The 21337-nt window shown below is 34.9% G+C and overlaps 1 protein-coding gene across 5 annotated transcripts in view; it reads left to right on the forward strand.

Moving 5' to 3' along the window:
• The window catches only part of LOC143241811 (acetyl-coenzyme A synthetase, cytoplasmic-like), a 47536-nt gene extending 30186 nt beyond the window's left edge, over positions 1 to 17350 (forward strand). Inside the window, exons 8-16 of one of the 5 annotated variants that reach the window (XM_076485078.1) lie at positions 912 to 1104; positions 2734 to 2867; positions 4175 to 4307; positions 6289 to 6345; positions 6917 to 6997; positions 10669 to 10777; positions 11329 to 11528; positions 14061 to 14106; positions 14912 to 17350. In XM_076485078.1, the coding sequence (XP_076341193.1) occupies positions 912 to 1104; positions 2734 to 2867; positions 4175 to 4307; positions 6289 to 6345; positions 6917 to 6997; positions 10669 to 10777; positions 11329 to 11528; positions 14061 to 14106; positions 14912 to 15033 (1075 nt within the window). In that variant the 3' untranslated portion in view covers positions 15034 to 17350. The remainder of the gene's footprint in view (positions 1 to 911; positions 1105 to 2733; positions 2868 to 4174; positions 4308 to 6288; positions 6346 to 6916; positions 6998 to 10668; positions 10778 to 11328; positions 11529 to 14060; positions 14107 to 14911) is intronic. The other 4 variants (XM_076485076.1, XM_076485077.1, XM_076485079.1 and 1 more) reach the window with 4 other exon arrangements.
• Positions 17351 to 21337: the final 3987 nt, after the last annotated feature.

Consider the following 21337-nt stretch of genomic DNA (forward strand, 5'->3'; position numbering starts at 1 on the left):
AAATGATGTCCACATTTCTTCATCATGTACAGATTTTTCACAAAACATCATATCTACTTTTACACAAGTGAATCATTTCCATTGAAATCAGGTCACATTTTGTTGTACTTAAAATGTTCATAACCACTGGCAGTAGATTTCTCTAGGTCAATCACGACGTGACAACCTTATTGATTGTTCTAGGAACACACAGCTAGTATATGAACGGTGAATGGACAACATGACGTGTCAATTTTGGATAGTATTTGTTTGTACGTACACTTTGATATTATGTTTTTTTTCTTTTCAACATTACTTGTTCATTGCTCTGGCAACAAGGTTGTATAAATGATCCAAACTTACTCTATTATATTTGTTGTAAGGTTGATCTAATTAAGATGGTTTTCTTTCCCGATTTGTAAATAATCCTTAAGTGATAGAAGGAAATGAAAATTATTATCAAAAACTGTGAAACTGAATTACAGAAAATCCGTAATTAAAACTAAAACAACTTTTGTGAAGCCTGTCAAATTAATGAGACAAAAGGTAATTGGCAGATGATTAACTGTTAGGTGAAATAATGTTCTCATGTTTCTTGTTAACTGGTGACAACTTTTACCAGTGTCAAGTGTGTTATAAACAAAACTTTGTTCAACCCCACCACACAAATACCATAATTCGTTGTTATACAAGGGCAACATGTCACTGTTACGTGAGTTATTTTCTTACTTACATTTTCAGAATATCTAATCCAAGTCGATTTCACTCCCAGATCTGAAATCCTCTGGGAAACTCTGTACGACAGTTTATATTGCTGGGTGCCACTAGGTTTAATACTTAGCTGTACTGCAGTGTTACTGTGTTAACAGCAAACCATAAAAAATATATTGTTACAGTTGAGTATTTCTCAGTTAGTGATATTTTGGTTTTAGTGGTTCTACTGGAAAACCTAAAGGTGTGGTCCACACAACTGGTGGGTACATGCTATACGCAGCTGAAACTTTCAAATACGTGTTTGACTGTCACCCAGGGGATGTATACTTCTGTACTGCTGACATTGGGTGGATTACTGGCCATACCTATGGTATCTATGGCCCACTTTCACAGGCAGTCACAAGCATTTTGGTAAGCCCACTTTTAGTTTGTATTATAGGTGTCATTAGGTTTAAGTGTTTGTGTTATCTTATTTCTGTAATATTTTAACTCTTATATTAATTTGTTTCTTTCCTTTGTTTTGAATTTTGTGCAAAGCTACACGAGGGCTATATTTGCTAGCTGTCCCTAATTTAGCAGCGTAAGACTAGAGAGAAGGCAGTCATAACCTCCCACCGCTAGCTATTTGGCTACTCTTTTACCAACAAATAGTGGGATTGACCGTCACATATAATGCCCACATGACTGAAAGGGCAAGCATGTTTGATGTGACGGGAAATATGTTCCACTGTTATTATATTGTAATGACTGACTTGTTCTAAGAACTTCCCCCATTGTTATTGTGTTGTAATGACTGACTTGTTCTAAGAACTTCCTCCACTGTTATTGTGTTGTAATGATTGACTTGTTCTAAGGACTTCCTTCATTGTCATTGTGTTGTAATGACTGACTTGTTCTAAGAACTTCCTCCATTGTCATTGTGTTGTAATGACTGACTTGTTTTAAGAACTTTCTTCATTGTCAATGTGTTGTAATGACTAACTTGTTCTAAGAACTTCCTCCATTGTTATTGTGTTGTAATGACTAACTTGTTCTAAGAACTTTCTCCATTGTTATTGTGTTGTAATGACTGACTTGTTTTAAGAACTTTCTCCATTGTTATTGTATTGTAATGACTGACTTGTTCTAAGAACTTCCTCCATTGTTATTGTGTTATAATGACTGACTTGTTCTGAGAACTTCCTCCATTGTTATTGTGTTGTAATGACTGACTTGTTCTGAGAACTTCCTCCATTGTTATTGTGTTGTAATGACTGACTTGTTCTAAGAACTTCCTCCATTGTTATTGTGTTATAATGACTGACTTGTTCTGAGAACTTCCTCCATTGTTATTGTGTTGTAATGACTGACTTGTTCTGAGAACTTCCTCCATTGTTATTGTGTTGTAATGACTGACTTGTTCTAAGAACTTCCTCCATTGTTATTGTGTTATAATGACTGACTTGTTCTGAGAACTTCCTCCATTGTTATTGTGTTGTAATGACTGACTTGTTCTGAGAACTTCCTCCATTGTTATTGTGTTGTAATGACTGACTTGTTCTAAGAACTTCCTTCATCCATATTGTGTTGTAATGACTGACTTGTTCTAAGAACTTCCTTCGTCGTTATTGTGTTGTAATGACTGACTTGTTCTAAGAACTTCCTTCATCCATATTGTGTTGTAATGACTGACTTGTTCTAAGAACTTCCTTCGTCGTTATTGTGTTGTAATGACTGACTTGTTCTAAGAACTTCCTTCATCCTTATTGTGTTGTAATGATTGACTTGTTCTAAGAACTTCCTTCATCCTTATTGTGTTGTAATGATTGACTTGTTCTAAGAACTTCCTTCATCCATATTGTGTTGTAATGACTGACTTGTTCTAAGAACTTCCTCCATTGTTATTGTGTTATAATGATTGACTTGTTCTAAGAACTTCCTTCATCCTTATTGTGTTGTAATGACTGACTTGTTCTAAGAACTTCCTTCATCCTTATTGTGTTGTAATGACTGACTTGTTCTTAGTGTCTTTCATTGCTGTAACTTTTCTTTCCTCCACAGTTTGAAGGCACTCCTTTCTATCCACACCCAGGGAGGTATTGGGAGATTGTAGAAAAGTATTGTGTGAACAAGTTCTACACTGCCCCAACAGCTATCAGAGCTCTCATGAAACATGATGACATATTTGTGAAACAGTAAGTTAACCCTTTGAACATTTTCTATTTGTTGTTTCATCAGTTAATATGGTAGTTTACAGTAAAAGTCTTTGAAAGAAAAAGTTCAAAACCATTTTTTTAATGAAAGTTAATCAAATGTCATCAGATTTTAATTATAAATTAATGTATAATATATTATAAAAAGGTATATAACTTACCTTTTAATGAACTTTCAAATAAAATGTATTAGTATTATTTAATACGCAAGTAAAAACTTACGTTTTTACGTTATGTTATATTATACAACTAATCATTCATATTTCTTATTGCTTGAAACATGTTGATAAATTTTGTTAATCTCTTTACATAATAACAATATTATTCCAATCAATAGAGAGTCTCTGACCACTCAAAACTTGGTCATTACATTCTCCATTTTCAGATTTATCGTGCTTTTGTTGAAAAACAATATATCTTAATAATTTGGAGTAACTAACCGTAGGTTTTGTTTTCCATTTCAACTCTAACGTTTTGGAGAAAAAAAGATTGCAGTAAGATTATAATACCTTTTTTGATATTGTACACACACAGTGCAATGTGTGCAACCACTTCACAGGAATGTTTGTGTACATTGACCAATGGTCAAGTTGAAGCACTTTCAAACTCTCTTTTCTGGATCATCCAACAGTGACAACAAAACAATTTTCATTTGTATATAGTAAGTAAAACTGAACCTTGCACAAAAGTTTCACAAATGTCACACCATGACATGTACTTTAAAGAACACCACCAATAAACACTTTATAACATGCTTAATTATTATGTAAGGTCAAGGTCACTGACATTAAAGGGTGTTATCATTTGACATGCATTGTGACCTTTATCTTTATGCTCTTATTGGAATTAAAATGAACCAAATGTTGTACAGCCAATGAGATTTGTAAAATTTATAGTGCTAATTATATAGTGAACACATGATGCATGTTTGAAGAATGTACCACATACTGTGTATGGGATTTGTTTCTAAAGAATTTACTCCATGTGTAATGTAGTATAGTAATGTACAGAGCAGTTTTGTCATAACTTGAAACTTCTTGTAAGTGATATAACTAATGCTATCTGCTTAATGTTCGGGAATGAATTGTAGGCTAACAGTACTGTATATATCTGTGAGTTTTCAATTTATAAATAAGTTCATTCCACACCAAACTGTTAGATATGTGACATCTTCTATGTTTTAAAATATTCATTTCAAAACATTTCTAAAAGAAAAGGTTAACCATTATCAAACAATAGATGAACTTGTTAATTAACCTAATATAAGAATAAATACTCTTGTTTGCAAGGTTCGACTGCTCATCCCTCAAAGTACTGGGTAGTGTGGGAGAACCCATCAATCCAGAGGCTTGGTTGTGGTACCATACAGTTGTTGGAGAAGGTCGCTGTCCCATAGTGGATACTTTTTGGCAAACTGAAACTGTAAGTAGCTATGCATCTTGGTCAGAAGTAGTTTTGAATTTGGTTCTGGCTCTAATATTTTCAATCAGATTAATTTAGATTTTTTTTAATCATACTGTAAAATATTAATATTTACAGTTTTTTATTTACAGAGAATAATCAGTAATCTTACTGGATTTTAAACTAACATTCCTGTGTTAAGTAGTGCATTAAACTAACATCCCTGTGTTAAGTAGTACAACAAACTTACATCCCTGTGTTAAGTAGTACAATAAACTAACATTCCTGTGTTAAGTAGTACATTAAACTAACATTCCTGTGTTAAGTAGTACATTAAACTAACATCCCTGTGTTAAGTAGCACAATAAACTAACATTCCTGTGTTAAGTAGTACATTAAACTAACATTCCTGTGTCAAGTAGTACATTAAACTAACATTCCTGTGTCAAGTAGTACATTAAAGTAACATTCCTGTGTCAAGTAGTACATTAAACTAACATTCCTGTGTCAAGTAGTACATTAAACTAACATTCCTGTGTTAAGTAGTACATTAAACTAACATCCCTGTGTTAAGTAGTACAATAAACTAACATCCCTGTGTTAAGTAGTACAATAAACTAACATCCCTGTGTTAAGTAGTACATTAAACTAACATTCCTGTGTTAAGTAGTACATTAAGCTAACATTCCTGTGTTAAGTAGTACATTAAACTAACATCCCTGTGTTAAGTAGTACATTAAACTAACATCCCTGTGTTAAGTAGTACAATAAACTAACATTCCTGTGTTAAGTAGTACATTAAACTAACATCCCTGTGTTAAGTAGTACATTAAACTAACATCCCTGTGTTAAGTAGTACAATAAACTAACATCCCTGTGTTAAGTAGTACAATAAACTAACATTCCTGTGTTAAGTAGTACATTAAACTAACATCCCTGTGTTAAGTAGTACATTAAACTAACATTCCTGTGTTAAGTAGTACATTAAACTAACATTCCTGTGTTAAGTAGTACATTAAGCTAACATTCCTGTGTTAAGTAGTACATTAAACTAACATCCCTGTGTTAAGTAGTACATTAAACTAACATTCCTGTGTTAAGTAGTACAATAAACTAACATTCCTGTGTTAAGTAGTACATTAAACTAACATTCCTGTGTTAAGTAGTACAATAAACTAACATTCCTGTGTTAAGTAGTACAATAAACTAACATTCCTGTGTTAAGTAGTACATTAAACTAACATTCCTGTGTTAAGTAGTACATTAAACTAACATCCCTGTGTTAAGTAGTACATTAAACTAACATCCCTGTGTTAAGTAGCACAATAAACTAACATTCCTGTGTTAAGTAGTACATTAAACTAACATTCCTGTGTTAAGTAGTACATTAAACTAACATCCCTGTGTTAAGTGGTACAATAAACTAACATTCCTGTGTTAAGTAGTACATTAAACTAACATTCCTGTGTTAAGTAGTACATTAAACTAACATCCCTGTGTTAAGTAGTACATTAAACTAACATTCCTGTGTTAAGTAGTACATTAAACTAACATCCCTGTGTTAAGTAGTACATTAAACTAACATTCCTGTGTTAAGTAGTACATTAAACTAACATTCCTGTGTTAAGTAGTACATTAAGCTAACATTCCTGTGTTAAGTAGTACATTAAGCTAACATCCCTGTGTTAAGTAGTACATTAAGCTAACATTCCTGTGTTAAGTAGTACATTAAGCTAACATTCCTGTGTTAAGTAGTACAATAAACTAACATTCCTGTGTTAAATAGTACAGTAGTACATAATATTAAAATTTGTAGATATTTGTTACAAAAACCTGCAAGATTATTATATCTAGTTGAGTTAACCAAATTTTACTAGGGTTAGGATGTGCTAGAGTACAGGTTTATGATATAAAATTATTATATCTAGTTGAGTTAACCAAGGTTTACTAGGGTTAGAACTTGCTAGAGTACAGGTTTATGATATAAAATTTTTATTTTCAGGGAGGTCATGTCCTGACCCCTCTTCCGGGATGTACTCCGACCAAACCTGGCTCAGTAGTGAGATTCGTTTAAAAATGATTAATTATGTTATTAGTTCGTTACATTTGCTCATCTTTGAGTTAATCAAGTGTCATCTACATATTTAATTTAATAATTATTAATGTGGGTAGTCTGAAAGTAGTAGAATTATAATTAACTGTAACAGAACTTTATATGTTTGTAGAGTTACTTGTAACAGTTTTAACATTAACAAAGATACAAGTTAAATGTTCCTTGTAACAGTTTTAACATTAACAAAGATACAAGTTAAATGTTCCTTGTAACAGTTTTAGCATCAGCCAAAATACATATTAAATGTTGCTTGTAACATTTTGACCGTAACAGATTTAACATCAGCCAAAATTCACATTAAATGTCACTTGGAATGTTTTGACTCAAACAGTTTTAACATCAACCAAGATACAAGTTAAATGTTTTTAACTTTCTGTTACATTTGTTGTTCAGAATTAAGATATTGATAAGAACTGTTCTTTATTAATTTAATACATAAATCTTACTAAAGTAGCTGTTTGGAAAAAGTATTGGTTTAAAAACAGTGTTCTTAATATTTACCTGTTATATTCATCAGACGTTTCCTTTCTTTGGAGTACTTCCTGCAATATTAGACGAAAAAGGGCAAGAAATCAAAGGGCCCGGAGAAGGCTACTTAGTGAGTTCAAATTTAAAGATCTCTATTAAGTTATGAATTTTTACAATTCTCATTAATGTATGTGTTCTAATTGTATATCATAATGTATCATTACCAATCATAATTATGATAATAGAATAAAACACTTTGGACAACTGTACCAATAACTTATGTTTGCTGTGGACATTACTAGTTAGGACGAAAGCTGTTATTACAGAACCAACAGAGCATCTAGCAATATTAGCCTACATCATAGGTTCTATAAAGTTGTGGCAAAAGTTAAGAAATATATGTTGAGATAAAAACAACTGAGCAGAGGCAGTGGCAACAGAAGCTCTGATATAAACCACAAAGCATGTTACCCATGTACCCAACAGAAACAGTTCAGATGTATATCAGATATAAACCACCAAGCATGTTACCCATGTATCAAAAAAAAACAGTTTAGATGTATATCAGATAAAAACCACCAAGCATGTTACCCATGTGCCCAGCAGAAACAATTTAGATGTATATCAGATATAAACCATGAAGCATGTTACCCATGTATCCAACAGAAACAGTTTAGATGTATATCAGATATAAACCACCAAGCATGTTACTCATGTATTAAAAAAAAACAGTTTAGATGTATATCAGATATAAACCACAAAGCATGTTACCCATGTATCCAAAAAAACAGTTTAGATGTATATCAGATATAAACCACGAAGCATGTTACTTATGTATCCAACAGAAATAGTTAGATGTACGTCAGATATAAACCACCAAGCATGTTACTCATGTATCCAACAGAAACAGTTTAGATGTATATCAGATATAAACCACCAAGCATGTTACCCATGTATCCAACAGAAACAGTTTAGATGTATATCAGATATAAACCACCAAACATGTTACTCATGTGTAAAAAAAACAGTTTAGATGTATATCAGATATAAACCACCAAGCATGTTACCCATGTACCCAACAGAAACAGTTTAGATGTATATCAGATATAAACCACCAAGCATGTTACCCATGTACTCAACAGAAACAGTTTAGATGTATATCAGATATAAACCACCAAACATGTTACCCATGTATCCAACAGAAACAGTTTAGATGTATATCAGATATAAACCACCAAGCATGTTACCCATGTATAAAAAAAAAACAGTTTAGATGTATATCAGATATATACCACGAAGCATGTTACTCATGTATCCAACAAAAATAGTTTAGATGTATATCAGATATAAACCACTAAGCATGTTACTCATGTACCCAACAGAAACAGTTTAGATGTATATCAGATATATACCACGAAGCATGTTACTCATGTATCCAACAGAAATAGTTTAGATCTATATCAGGTATAAACCACCAAGCATGTTACTCATGTATTCAAAAAAAATAGTTTAGATGTATATCAGATATAAACCACAAAGCATGTTACTCATGTATTCAAAAAAAATAGTTTAGATGTATATCAGATATAAACCACAAAGCATGTTACTCATGTATCAAAAAAAACAGTGTAGATGTATATCAGATATAAACCACAAAGCATGTTACCCATGTATCCAAAAAAACAGTTTAGATATATATCAGATATAAACCACGAAGCATGTTAGTTATGTATTCAACAGAAATAGTTAGATGTATATGAGGTATAAACTACCAAGCATGTTACTCATGTATCCAACAGAAACAGTTTAGATGTATATCAGATATAAACCACCAAGTATGTTACTCATGTATCCAACAGAAACAGTTCAGATGTATATCAGATATAAACCACCAAGCATGTTACTCATGTGTAAAAAAAAACAGTTTAGATGTATTTCAGATATAAACCACCAAGCATGTTACCCATGTACCCAACAGAAAGAGTTTAGATGTATATCAGATATAAACCACCATGTATGTTACCCATATACTCAACAGAAACAGTTTAGATGTATATCAGATATAAACCACCAAGCATGTTACCCATGTACTCAACAGAAGCAGTTTAGATGTATATCAGATATAAATCGCCAAGCATGTTACCCATGTATCCAACAGAAACAGTTTAGATGTATATCAGATATAAACCACCAAGCATGTTACTCGTGTATCAAAAAAAAACAGTTTAGATGTATATCAGTGAACATTTGTTACCTATGTTCCCAACAGAATGTACACCAATGAATGTTTGTTGCTCGTGTATCCAACAGAAATGAGTTAGGTGTATATCAGTGAACATTTATTACTCATGTACCCAACAGAAACATGTGTACACCAATGAATATTTCTTACTCATGTACCCAACAGAAACTTGTGTACACCAATGAATATTTCTTACCCATGTACCCAATAGAAACAGATGTACACCAATGAATATTTCTTACCCATGTACCCAATAGAAACAGATGTACACCAATGAATATTTCTTACTCATGTATCCAGTAGAAACAGATGTACACCAATGAATATTTCTTACTCATGTATCCAGTAGAAACAGATGTACACCAATGAGCATTTCTTACTCATGTACCTAGCAGAAACAGATGTACACCAGTGAACATTTTTTACTCATGTACCTAGCAGAAACAGATGCACACCAGTGAACATTTTTTACTCATGTACCTAGCAGAAACAGATGTACACCAGTGAACATTTGTTACCCGTGTACCCAATAGAAACAGTTTAGATGTATATCAGTGAATATTTGTTACCCGTGTACCCAATAGAAACAGTTTAGATGTACATCAGTGAATATTTGTTAACCATGTACCCAACAGAAACAGATGTACACCAATAAATATTTGTTACCGATGTACCCAACAGAAACAGTTTAGATGTATATCAGTAAATATTTGTTAACCACGTACCCAACAGAAATAGATATACAGCAATGAACATTTGTTACCCAAATGTACCGAATTGAAACAGTTAAGATGTACACCAATGAGGATTTCTTACTCATGTACCTAGCAGAAACAGATGTACAGCAATGAACATTTGTTACCCCTGCACCCAACAGCAATGGTTTACTTGCACACATTCTCTAACAATTCTTCCAAGTTTTTAAGTGAATTATTGAAGTTAAATTCTTTACCTTCTCTAAATATCTTCTCTCTATATAGCTGATACTAGTTTTCAAATGTTATTGCAATAGCTATTATAGATATAATCAATAATATAGAAGAGAAAAAAAACAGACAAAAACAGACTGCGATTGTTGTGTGTTACTTTTTATTTAAATCTACCTGTCTTAAGATTCGTTACTGTATCATTAATAGAATCATTTTTGTTCCTCGTGTAGTGGAATGAATGCTGTCTAGGGGGCTCACCTGTAGTAACTGTTCACACCACTATACAGTAGTGTGTTGTCTGTCAGTCAGTAAACACTAAAATGATGTTACACAAATACACTTAATATTGCAGTTATTATTATTCACTCTGTAAGCTACAACACAACATGGCATGAACTCCAAAAGCCAGAAATAAAAATATTTATTAATGTTAATTTTTGTTTTATTTACTTTACAAAGAGAACATTTTTAGAGACCCTACTGAAATGTGTCTAGTCATAACCTTATTTGACATAGGTTTAGTAGGGTAGAGATATTTTAATTTGTAATCTCTGAAAACAATTGAAGTGTCACTCCAGTTTAAGGACTTGGTAAATGCTGTTTTACACCTTCACTGACACTTATTTGCAGGTGTTCAAGAAACCATGGCCAGGTATTATGAGAGCTATTTATAATAACCAAGAACAGTATGAAACAACATACTTTAAGAAGTTTCCAGGATACTATTGTACAGGAGATGGTAAGATGAACATACAGTGAAATACTTGATGTCTAGTGTTACAGTACACCTCACTGTTGTGATTATTGTAGAGAGAAGCTTGACTGGTGTAGCTAACATTAGTTAAATATATATTCTTCATTGATGATTACAGTTTATTATGGTCATAATAGCAAACTCCAATTTTCTTCAAACGTTATTTATTATATGTGTGTGTTTACGTATAAGCAGAGCCACATTGAGCTATCTGTTGTGTCCACCAAGGGGAATCAAACCAATAATTGTAAATCTGAAGACTTACCACTAGGGAACTATTTGTTTGTTGTGAAAAAAGACATTGATCAACAGAGCTACCACGAGATCTATGACTGTGAAATTATAAAACAGTTTTTACTGTGTAGAAGGAAAGTACATTTTGGTTGAAGGAAGTTAATGATGAATGTTATGGAAAGTTTTCCCTGAGTATTCTCATTATATATCTACTTAAATAGATTTTCATTGTCACATGTTAAATAAACTTAACTAACTTAGGTCTGATAATGTCCATATTATTTCTAATCTGTACACTGCAGGAGCCAAGAGAGATGATGATGGTTACTACTGGGTGACAGGCAGAGTGGACGATATGCTCAATGTCTCTGGTCATCTCCTGTCCACTGCAGAAGTAGAGTCAGCCCTGATTGAACACGAAGCTGTTGCAGAATCGGCTGTAGTGTCTCACCCACATCCTGTAAAGGGAGAGTGTTTGTACTGTTACATTGTATTGAAAGAGGTGAGAGTGGTATTATAGGTGTAAACCTGACATAACACATCATCAGGTGTTATTTAGCTCACATAAGCTGTAGTGTCTCACCCACATCCTGTAAAGGGAGAGTGTTTGTACTGTTACATTGTATTGAAAGAGGTGAGAGTGGTATTGTAGGTGTAAACCTGACATAACACATCATCAGGTGTTATTTAGCTCACATAAGCTGTAGTGTCTCACCCACATCCTTTAAAGGGAGAGTGTTTTTACTGTTACATTGTATTGAAAGAGGTGAGAGTGGTATTGTAGGTGTAAACCTGACATAACACATCATCAGGTGTTATTTAGCTCACATAAGCTGTAGTGTCTCACACACATCCTGTAAAGGGAGAGTGTTTGTACTGTTACATTGTATTGAAAGAGGTGAGAGTGGTATTGTAGGTGTAAACCTGACATAACACATCGTCAGGTGTTATTTAGCTCACATAAGCTGTAGTGTCTCACCCACATCCTGTAAAGGGAGAGTGTTTGTACTGTTACATTGTATTGAAAGAGGTGAGAGTGGTATTGTAGGTGTAAACCTGACATAACACATCATCAGGTGTTATTTAGCTCACATAAGCTGTAGTGTCTCACACACATCCTGTAAAGGGAGAGTGTTTGTACTGTTACATTGTATTGAAAGAGGTGAGACTGGTATTGTAGGTGTATTGTAAACCTGACATAACACATCGTCAGGTGTTATTAAGCTCACATAAGCTGTAGTGTCTCACCCACATCCTGTAAAGGGAGAGTGTTTGTACTGTTACATTGTATTGAAAGAGGTGAGAGTGGTATTGTAGGTGTAAACCTGACATAACACATCATCAGGTGTTATTTAGCTCACATAAGCTGTAGTGTCTCACCCACATCCTGTAAAGGGAGAGTGTTTGTACTGTTACATTGTATTGAAAGAGGTGAGAGTGGTATTATAGGTGTAAACCTGACATAACACATCATCAGGTGTTATTTAGCTCACATAAGCTGTAGTGTCTCACCCACATCCTGTAAAGGGAGAGTGTTTGTACCGTTACATTGTATTGAAAGAGGTGAGAGTGGTGTTGTAGGTGTATTGTAAACCTGACATAACACATCGTCAGGTGTTATTTAGCTCACATAAGCTGTAGTGTCTCACCCACATCCTGTAAAGGGAGAGTGTTTGTACTGTTACATTGTATTGAAAAAGGTGAGACTGGTATTGTAGGTGTGTTGTAAACCTGACATAACACATTATCAGGTGTTATTAAGCTCACATAAGCTGTAGTGTCTCACCCACATCCTGTAAAGGGAGAGTGTTTGTACTGTTACATTGTATTGAAAGAGGTGAGAGTGGTGTTGTAGGTGTATTGTAAACCTGACATAACACATCATCAGGTGTTATTTAGCTCACATAAGCTGTAGTGTCTCACCCACATCCTGTAAAGGGAGAGTGTTTGTACCGTTACATTGTATTGAAAAAGGTGAGACTGGTATTGTAGGTGTGTTGTAAACCTGACATAACACATTATCAGGTGTTATTAAGCTCACATAAGCTGTAGTGTCTCACCCACATCCTGTAAAGGGAGAGTGTTTGTACCGTTACATTGTATTGAAAGAGGTGAGAGTGGTATTGTAGGTGTATTGTAAACCTGACATAACACATCGTCAGGTGTTATTTAGCTCACATAAGCTGTAGTGTCTCACCCACATCCTGTAAAGGGAGAGTGTTTGTACTGTTACATTGTATTGAAAGAGGTGAGAGTGGTATTGTAGGTGTATTGTAAACCTGACATAACACATCATCAGGTGTTATTTAGCTCACATAAGCTGTAGTGTCTCACCCACATCCTGTAAAGGGAGAGTGTTTGTACTGTTACATTGTATTGAAAGAGGTGAGAGTGGTGTTGTAGGTGTAAACCTGACATAACACATCATCAGGTGTTATTAAGCTCACATAAGCTGTAGTGTCTCACCCACATCCTGTAAAGGGAGAGTGTTTGTACTGTTACATTGTATTGAAAGAGGTGAGAGTGGTATTGTAAGTGTATTGTAAACCTGACATAACACATCATCAGGTGTTATTAAGCTCACATAAGCTGTAGTGTCTCACCCACATCCTGTAAAGGGAGAGTGTTTGTACTGTTACATTGTATTGAAAGAGGTGAGAGTGGTATTGTAAGTGTATTGTAAACCTGACATAACACATCATCAGGTGTTATTAAGCTCACATAAGCTGTAGTGTCTCACCCACATCCTGTAAAGGGAGAGTGTTTGTACCGTTACATTGTATTGAAAGAGGTGAGAGTGGTATTGTAAGTGTATTGTAAACCTGACATAACACATCATCAGGTTATGTGTTAAGCTTACATAATACATCATCAAGTTATATATAAATAAACCTGACATAACACATCATCATGTTATGTACTAAACTGACACAATACAGGTTACTAGTGTTAATAAGGTATATAAATAGTCTATAGTATGTTATGAAACTGTCTTCAACTACATTTAATATATAATACACCGTTTTATTTTTAGGGATATAATTTCAACAAGAATCTTATCCAAGATTTAAAAGACAGTGGTAAGTACTTCACATGGCATTCGGATATCGTAGTGCCATCTAACGAACGAGTTTTGAAGTATTTAAATATATTATTTGTCAAGATGTAATAGTCTGTTTAGAGTTTCTTTAAGAAGCTTTGTTGGTTAGAACAATGTTTTGTTTTCTTATCGATTATCTTAATTAATATCCAGAATGATACATATTGTTTAAAGAAATAACTTTTTATCAAACTGTTTTAATGAAAATGTTTGGAGATTCTTAAAAACACTATGAATGTAAGACAGATATAATGAAACACGTACAGACAGTAATTGTCCACTCTCACAGTTAACGTACCTAGTGTTAAAATATAATGAAACACGTACAGACAGTAATTGTCCACTCTCACAGTTAACGTACCTAGTGTTAAAATATAATGAAACACGTACAGACAGTAATTGTTTACTCTCACAGTTAACGTACCTAGTGTTAAAATATAATGAAACACGTACAGACAGTAATTGTCCACTCTCACAGTTAACGTATCTAGTGTTAAAATATAATGAAACACGTACAGACAGTAATTGTCCACTCTCACAGTTAACGTATCTAGTGTTAAAATACAACACGTTAAAAGTGATAAGTTCACTTGTTATATAGTCCTAGTTTGTGTCTCTATACTAAGCCTTAATGCCCAGAACCATATTTTGATTGATAAATCTTTAGTTATAACTGTTTGTACGTGACAAACCTCCTTTGTACATGTTTGACCAGATATTACTTGGTTTTATAGTCGTGTTTCTCCTGACGTAGTTTAACGTTATGTAGCGACTTGTTGTTACAGTTCACGTTTCAACTTCTAGTGCGACACAAAATTGGACCGTTTGCTACCCCGGAGTTTTTCCATCTTGCACAAAACTTGCCCAAAACCCGATCTGGAAAAATTATCCGTCGTTTACTTCGTAAGGTTGCCAGGAATGACAGTGACCTTGGTGACCTGAGTACCTTGGCAGAAGACAATGTGATAGAATATTTGTTTAACACACGCCCACAGTTAACATGAACCTTGACAGCATTACCCACAAATCAATATTTAATGTTTTGTATTACTTCTTACACTTTATTAACGCATTCACTTTCAATATCATGTCTGTGGAATTATGTGTTGGTCAAACTTCATTTCTTATAATATGTTGTCAGTTTAGGGTTAGCAGGTACAAATATGGTTTTTGTTACTCTCAAACTAAGTGACATGGACCACTGTATGAGTCCATTTACTTACAGGACCATGTGTCCCTCACATCCTTTTTATTTTAACAAGAGATATATTTTATAAATAAACTGGTTGAGAAATAAAAACAACAAACCATTATGTTCGATACAATTTAAATGTATGTTTTCTAATATATATATATATATATATATAATCACGTATTATATAGGATTGATGTGGTACATTACATGTCACTAATACATCACTGATGTGGTACATTACTATAAAACTGTGTCACTAATACATGAGTGATGTGGTACATTACTGTAAAACCATTTCACTAATACATGAGTGATGTGGTACATTACTATAAAACCGTGTCACTAATACATCAGTGATGTGGTACATTACTATAAAACCGTGTCACTAATACATCAGTGATGTGGTACATTACTATAAAATCGTGTCACTAATACATCAGTGATGTGGTACATTACTATAAAACTGTCACTAATACATGAGTGATGTGGTACATTACTGTAAAACCATGTCACTAATACATGAGTGATGTGGTACATTACCGTAAAACCATGTCACTAATACATGAGTGATGTGGTACATTACCGTAAAACCATGTCACTAATACATGAGTGATGTGGTACATTACTGTAAAACCATTTCACTAATACATGAGTGATGTGGTACATTACTATAAAACCGTGTCACTAATACATCAGTGATGTGGTACATTACTATAAAACCGTGTCACTAATACATCAGTGATGTGGTACATTACTATAAAATCGTGTCACTAATACATCAGTGATGTGGTACATTACTATAAAACTGTCACTAATACATGAGTGATGTGGTACATTACTGTAAAACCATGTCACTAATACATCAGTGATGTGGTACATTACTGTAAAACCGTGTCACTAATACATGAGTGATGTGGTACATTACTATAAAACCATGTCACTAATACATGAGTGATGTGGTACATTACTATAAAATCGTGTCACTAATACATGAGTGATGTGGTACATTACTATAAAACTGTCACTAATACATGAGTGATGTGGTACATTACTGTAAAACCATTTCACTAATACATGAGTGATGTGGTACATTACTGTAAAACCATGTCACTAATACATCAGTGATGTGGTACATTACTGTAAAACCGTGTCACTAATACATGAGTGATGTGGTACATTACTGTAAAACCATGTCACTAATACATGAGTGATGTGGTACATTACTGTAAAACCATGTCACTAATACATGAGTGATGTGGTACATTACTGTAAAACCATGTCACTAATAGATGAGTGATGTGGTACATTACCGTAAAACCATGTCACTAATACATGAGTGATGTGGTACATTACCGTAAAACCATGTCACTAATACATGAGTGATGTGGTATATTACCGTAAAACCATGTCACTATACATGAGTGATGTGGAAACAACAGTTCTAATCACGTAAGTTTTCCACTGTCTCTGAAGGGAAGTTTTAAGCTACCGACAAATAACTACTCATAACGGGAATTTATGTTTATATAACACCTAGAGGTTAAATCTCCTCTAAAAATACGTTTTGAAAGAAATAGGTAACTTCAAGGATCGTATAAAAAATTCAATATTAAGTACCACAGTTCTGAGAATACCAAACTTACTCTACAGTGTTTCTGTTGTGAGGAGTAATAAAAGATTACTTTGACAAATGTAAATATTGTCTTCCGTTTCAGATAATGTTTGAAAATCACACAATTGTAGTCTGAACTGACATCTACAAATAACTGCTGAGAAATCAAAATATTATTTTAGAACACTGTAGAATTTTGTTTACCGTTAAATATTTGTGATAAATAAAAGCTATCCATTAGTATTTTTTTAAAATAATTATAGCTTCTAGTAATCCAACCATTGGAGTAATGGAAAATTAAATATCTTAAGTGGATTTATTATATGAAAAATGCCGTCTGTGAACAGTAGGTTGAAATGTTATTAGACACTATTTAGTTTCAGAGTCTATTATTATATTTAATAAACTATTTCACAAATGATTTACTATTAATGTGTATATTTTTACATGGATAGAAATATGCTACTATTCTCCCAATATTTTGACATTTTTGGGCGAAGAATGAAACATACACAGCTGCTGGTCAAAATCTTAAAACCAATGAACATGAAGAAAAACATGCATTTTGCGTTGTTAGACTCAACCACTTATTTGAGTAGAGCTTCGAAAGATGAAAATAAGAAAAAGGAAAAAATTAAAACTTTTTTAGCATTTAATAGGGAAAATGTGAACACTATGAAATTAGCCTAGCTACTAACTGGTCAAAAGTTTAAGACCATACTGAAACGAAGCGTTAATCGGTAAACATGTAACGAAATTTAGTCATTTGTGTTCAAGCATTAGCGTTGTCAACATCTCCCACTGACATTTCCTGTGTTACATTGGGTAAAAACATGGCAAAGGCTAAAAAGTTGACAGAGTTTGAACACGACAGAAGTGTCGAGCTGCAAAAGCAAGGTCTCTCTCAACGTGCCATCGCTGGTGAGATTGGGTGTAGTAAAACTGCTGTTGCAAATTTCTTAAAAAGACCCTGAGGAATACGGAACGAGAATTTCAAGTGGTCGGCCCAAGAATATTTCGCCGGCGTTGAGCAGGAGAATTCGACGAGTTGTCTAGCAAGACACCATTCTATAGTCGAACCAGATTAAGGCCCTTACGGATGCAGAAGGCAGCTCAAGAACAATAAGACGGCATCTACGAGAGAAAAGCTTTAAAAACCGCAAACGTCTTCAAAGGCCACGCCTCCTTACACACCACGAAACAGCTCTGTTAAACTTTGCTGAGAAGCACCAAACATGGGACATAGAAAAGTGGAAGAAGGTTTTGTTCTCTGTTGAGAAAAGTTTAACCTGGATGGTCCAGATGGCTTCCAAGGTTACTAACACGATAAGGATACCCCACCAGAGACATTTTCTACACGACACAGTGGAGGAGGTTCCATCATGATCTGGGGTGCTTTCTCCTTCCATGAAACGATGGAGCTTCAGGTTATACAGGGACGTCAAACAGCAGCTGGCTACATTGACATGTTGGAAAGAGCATCTTTATTGACTGAAAGCCCTCGCTTGTGTGGAAATGACTGGATCTTTTAGCAGGACAACGCTACAATCCAAAATGCCCGCAGGACAAAGGACTTTTTCATGGCGAATAACGTGATTCTTTTGGACCATCCAGCGTGTTCGCCCGAACTGAACCCCATTGAAAGTGTTTGGGGGTAGATGGCAAGGGAAGTCTATAGAAATGGACATCAATTCCAAACAGATGGCCCGATGTGGCTTTGCTATAAAAAACCACACATACTAACGAGTTCTTGAAATCTAAAGTATTGTAACTCATTAATTACACTAAGTGTCACATGGCCTGCTGTGGCTCTGCTATAAAACAAACCACACTTACTAAAGTTTTGTAACTCATTAATTACACTAACTGTCAGCTATCAACATTCTCAAAAGAACGTTAAAAATCTAACATACACAGCTGCTGGTCAAAATCTTAAAACCAATGAACATGAAGAAAAACATGCATTTTGCGTTGTTAGACTCAACCACTTATTTGAGTAGAGCTTCGAAAGATGAAAATAAGAAAAAGGAAAAAATAAAAACTTTTTTAGCATTTAATAGGGAAAATGTGAACACTATGAAGTTAGCCTAACTACTAACTGGTCAAAAGTTTAAGACCATACTGAAACGAAGCGTTAATCGGTAAACATGTAACGAAATTTAGTCATTTGTGTTCAAGCATTAGCGTTGTCAATATCTCCCACTGACATGTCCTGTGTTACATTGAGTAAAAACATGGCAAAGGCTAAAAAGTTGACAGAGTTTGAACGTGACAGAATTATCAAGCTGCAAAAGCAAGGTCTCTCTCAACGTGCCGTCGCTGATGAGATTGGGTGTAGTAAAACTGCTGTTGCAAATTTCTTAAAAAGACCCTGAGGAATACGGAACGAGAATGTCAAGTGGTCGGCCCAAGAATATTTCGCCGGCGTTGAGCAGGAGGATTCGACAGATTGTCAGGCAAGACAGCAACCAATCGTCAAACCAGATTAAGGCCCTTACGGCAGCTCAAAAACAATAAGACGGCATCTACGAGAGAAAAGCTTTAAAAACCATAAACGTCTTCAAAGGCCACGAAACAGTTCAGTTAAATTTTGCTGAGAAGCACCAAACATGGGATGTAGAAATGTGGAAGAAGATATTGTTCTCTGATGAGAAAAAATTTAACCTGGATGGTTTAGATGGCTTCCAACGTTACTGGCACGATAAGGATACCCCACCAGAGGCATTTTCTACACGACACAGTGGAGGAGGTTCCATCATGATCTGGGGTGCTTTCTCCTTCCATGAAACGATGGAGCTTCAGGTTATACAGGGACGTCAAACAGCAGCTGGCTACATTGACATGTTGGAAAGAGCATCTTTATTGACTGAAAGCCCTCGCTTGTGTGGAAATGACTGGATCTTTTAGCAGGACAACGCTGCAATCCACAATGCCCGCAGGCACCATCCAGTGTATTCGCCTGAAGTGAACCCCATTGAAAATATTTGGGGTGGATGGCAAGGGAAGTCTATAGAAATGTACGTCAATTCCAAACAGTGCATGATCTTCGTGAAACCATCTTCACCACTTGGAATAACATTCCAGTCAGCTTTCTGCAAACACTTATATCGACCATGCCAAAGCGAATGTTTGCAGTTATTCGCAATGACGGCCGTGCAACTCACAACTGAGACCTCTTGTTGGGCATTTCCTACCCTGTTTAGGACTTTTTTTGGTATGGTCTTAAACTTTTGACCAGCTAGTATTTAGGCTAATATCGTAGTGTTCTATTTTTCCTCTACAGAATATTACACCAACACTTTTTCTTGCTTCGAAAGGTGTGGAATGTAGTTATTTTTAAAGAACGTAAAGCAATTTTATTGTTTTCTTGGTCACAAAACGAAAAACAGTACCCACTGTCCGATGCGGAGTTTCTTTAACCCGGTATTTTTAAAGTTACTTAATACCTGGTTTGATATTTAGGTTTGTCTTTTTAATTATTTAGTGTTCAACTTCGACATTAAATTATCAAGCAAGAGAAATTGTGCATCCCAATAGTCAATCGTTTTTGTACCTCTATATACACCACACGACCCAAAGTATGTGGACATCCAACCATCACGTGCTTATTGAACATCTCATTATTCATTCTCCACAAAACTTTACAGTTGGCAGATAGCGTTCTCCTGGCATCTGCCAAACCCAGATTCGTCCTTCAGACTGCCAGATAGTGAAGCGAGATTCATCACTTCAGAGAACGCGTTTCCACTGCTCCAAAGTTCCATGATGGTGTGTTTTACACCACTCCATCCGACACTTGGCATTGTGCATGGTAATCTTAGGCTTGTGTGTGGCTGCTCAGCCATGGAAACCCATTTCATGAAGCTCCCGACGAACAGTTCTTATGCTGACGTTGCTTCAAGAGGCAGTTTGGAACTTGGTAGTGAGTGTTGCAACTGTGGATAAATGAATTTTACGCGCTTTAGCACTTGATGGTCCCGTTCTGTGAGGTTGTGTGGCCTACCGCTTCATGGCTGAGTTGTTGTTGCTCCTAGACGTTTCCACTTCACAATAACAGCACTTACAGTTGATCGGGGCAGCTTTAGCAGGGCAGAAATTTGACGAACTGACTTGTGGGAAAGGTGGCATCTTATAACACTGCCACGTTGAAAGACACCGAGCTCTACAGTACGATACTTTCCACTACCAATGTTTGTCTATGGAGATTATATAGCTGTATGCTTGATTTTATGCACCTGTTAGCAATGGGTGTGGCTGAAATAGTCGAACCTACTGATTAGAGGGGGTGTCCACTTACTTTTGGCTATGTAGTGTATTTTACTGTAACAAAACTAGATTACTATAATTGCCAAACTTGGTTTCTGCCAAATAAATCTAATTACTGAATTTAGTAACCCTATCTTC

Source organism: Tachypleus tridentatus, unplaced genomic scaffold, assembly GCF_004210375.1.
Source record: "Tachypleus tridentatus isolate NWPU-2018 unplaced genomic scaffold, ASM421037v1 Hic_cluster_1, whole genome shotgun sequence".
Taxonomy (NCBI): domain Eukaryota; kingdom Metazoa; phylum Arthropoda; class Merostomata; order Xiphosura; family Limulidae; genus Tachypleus; species Tachypleus tridentatus.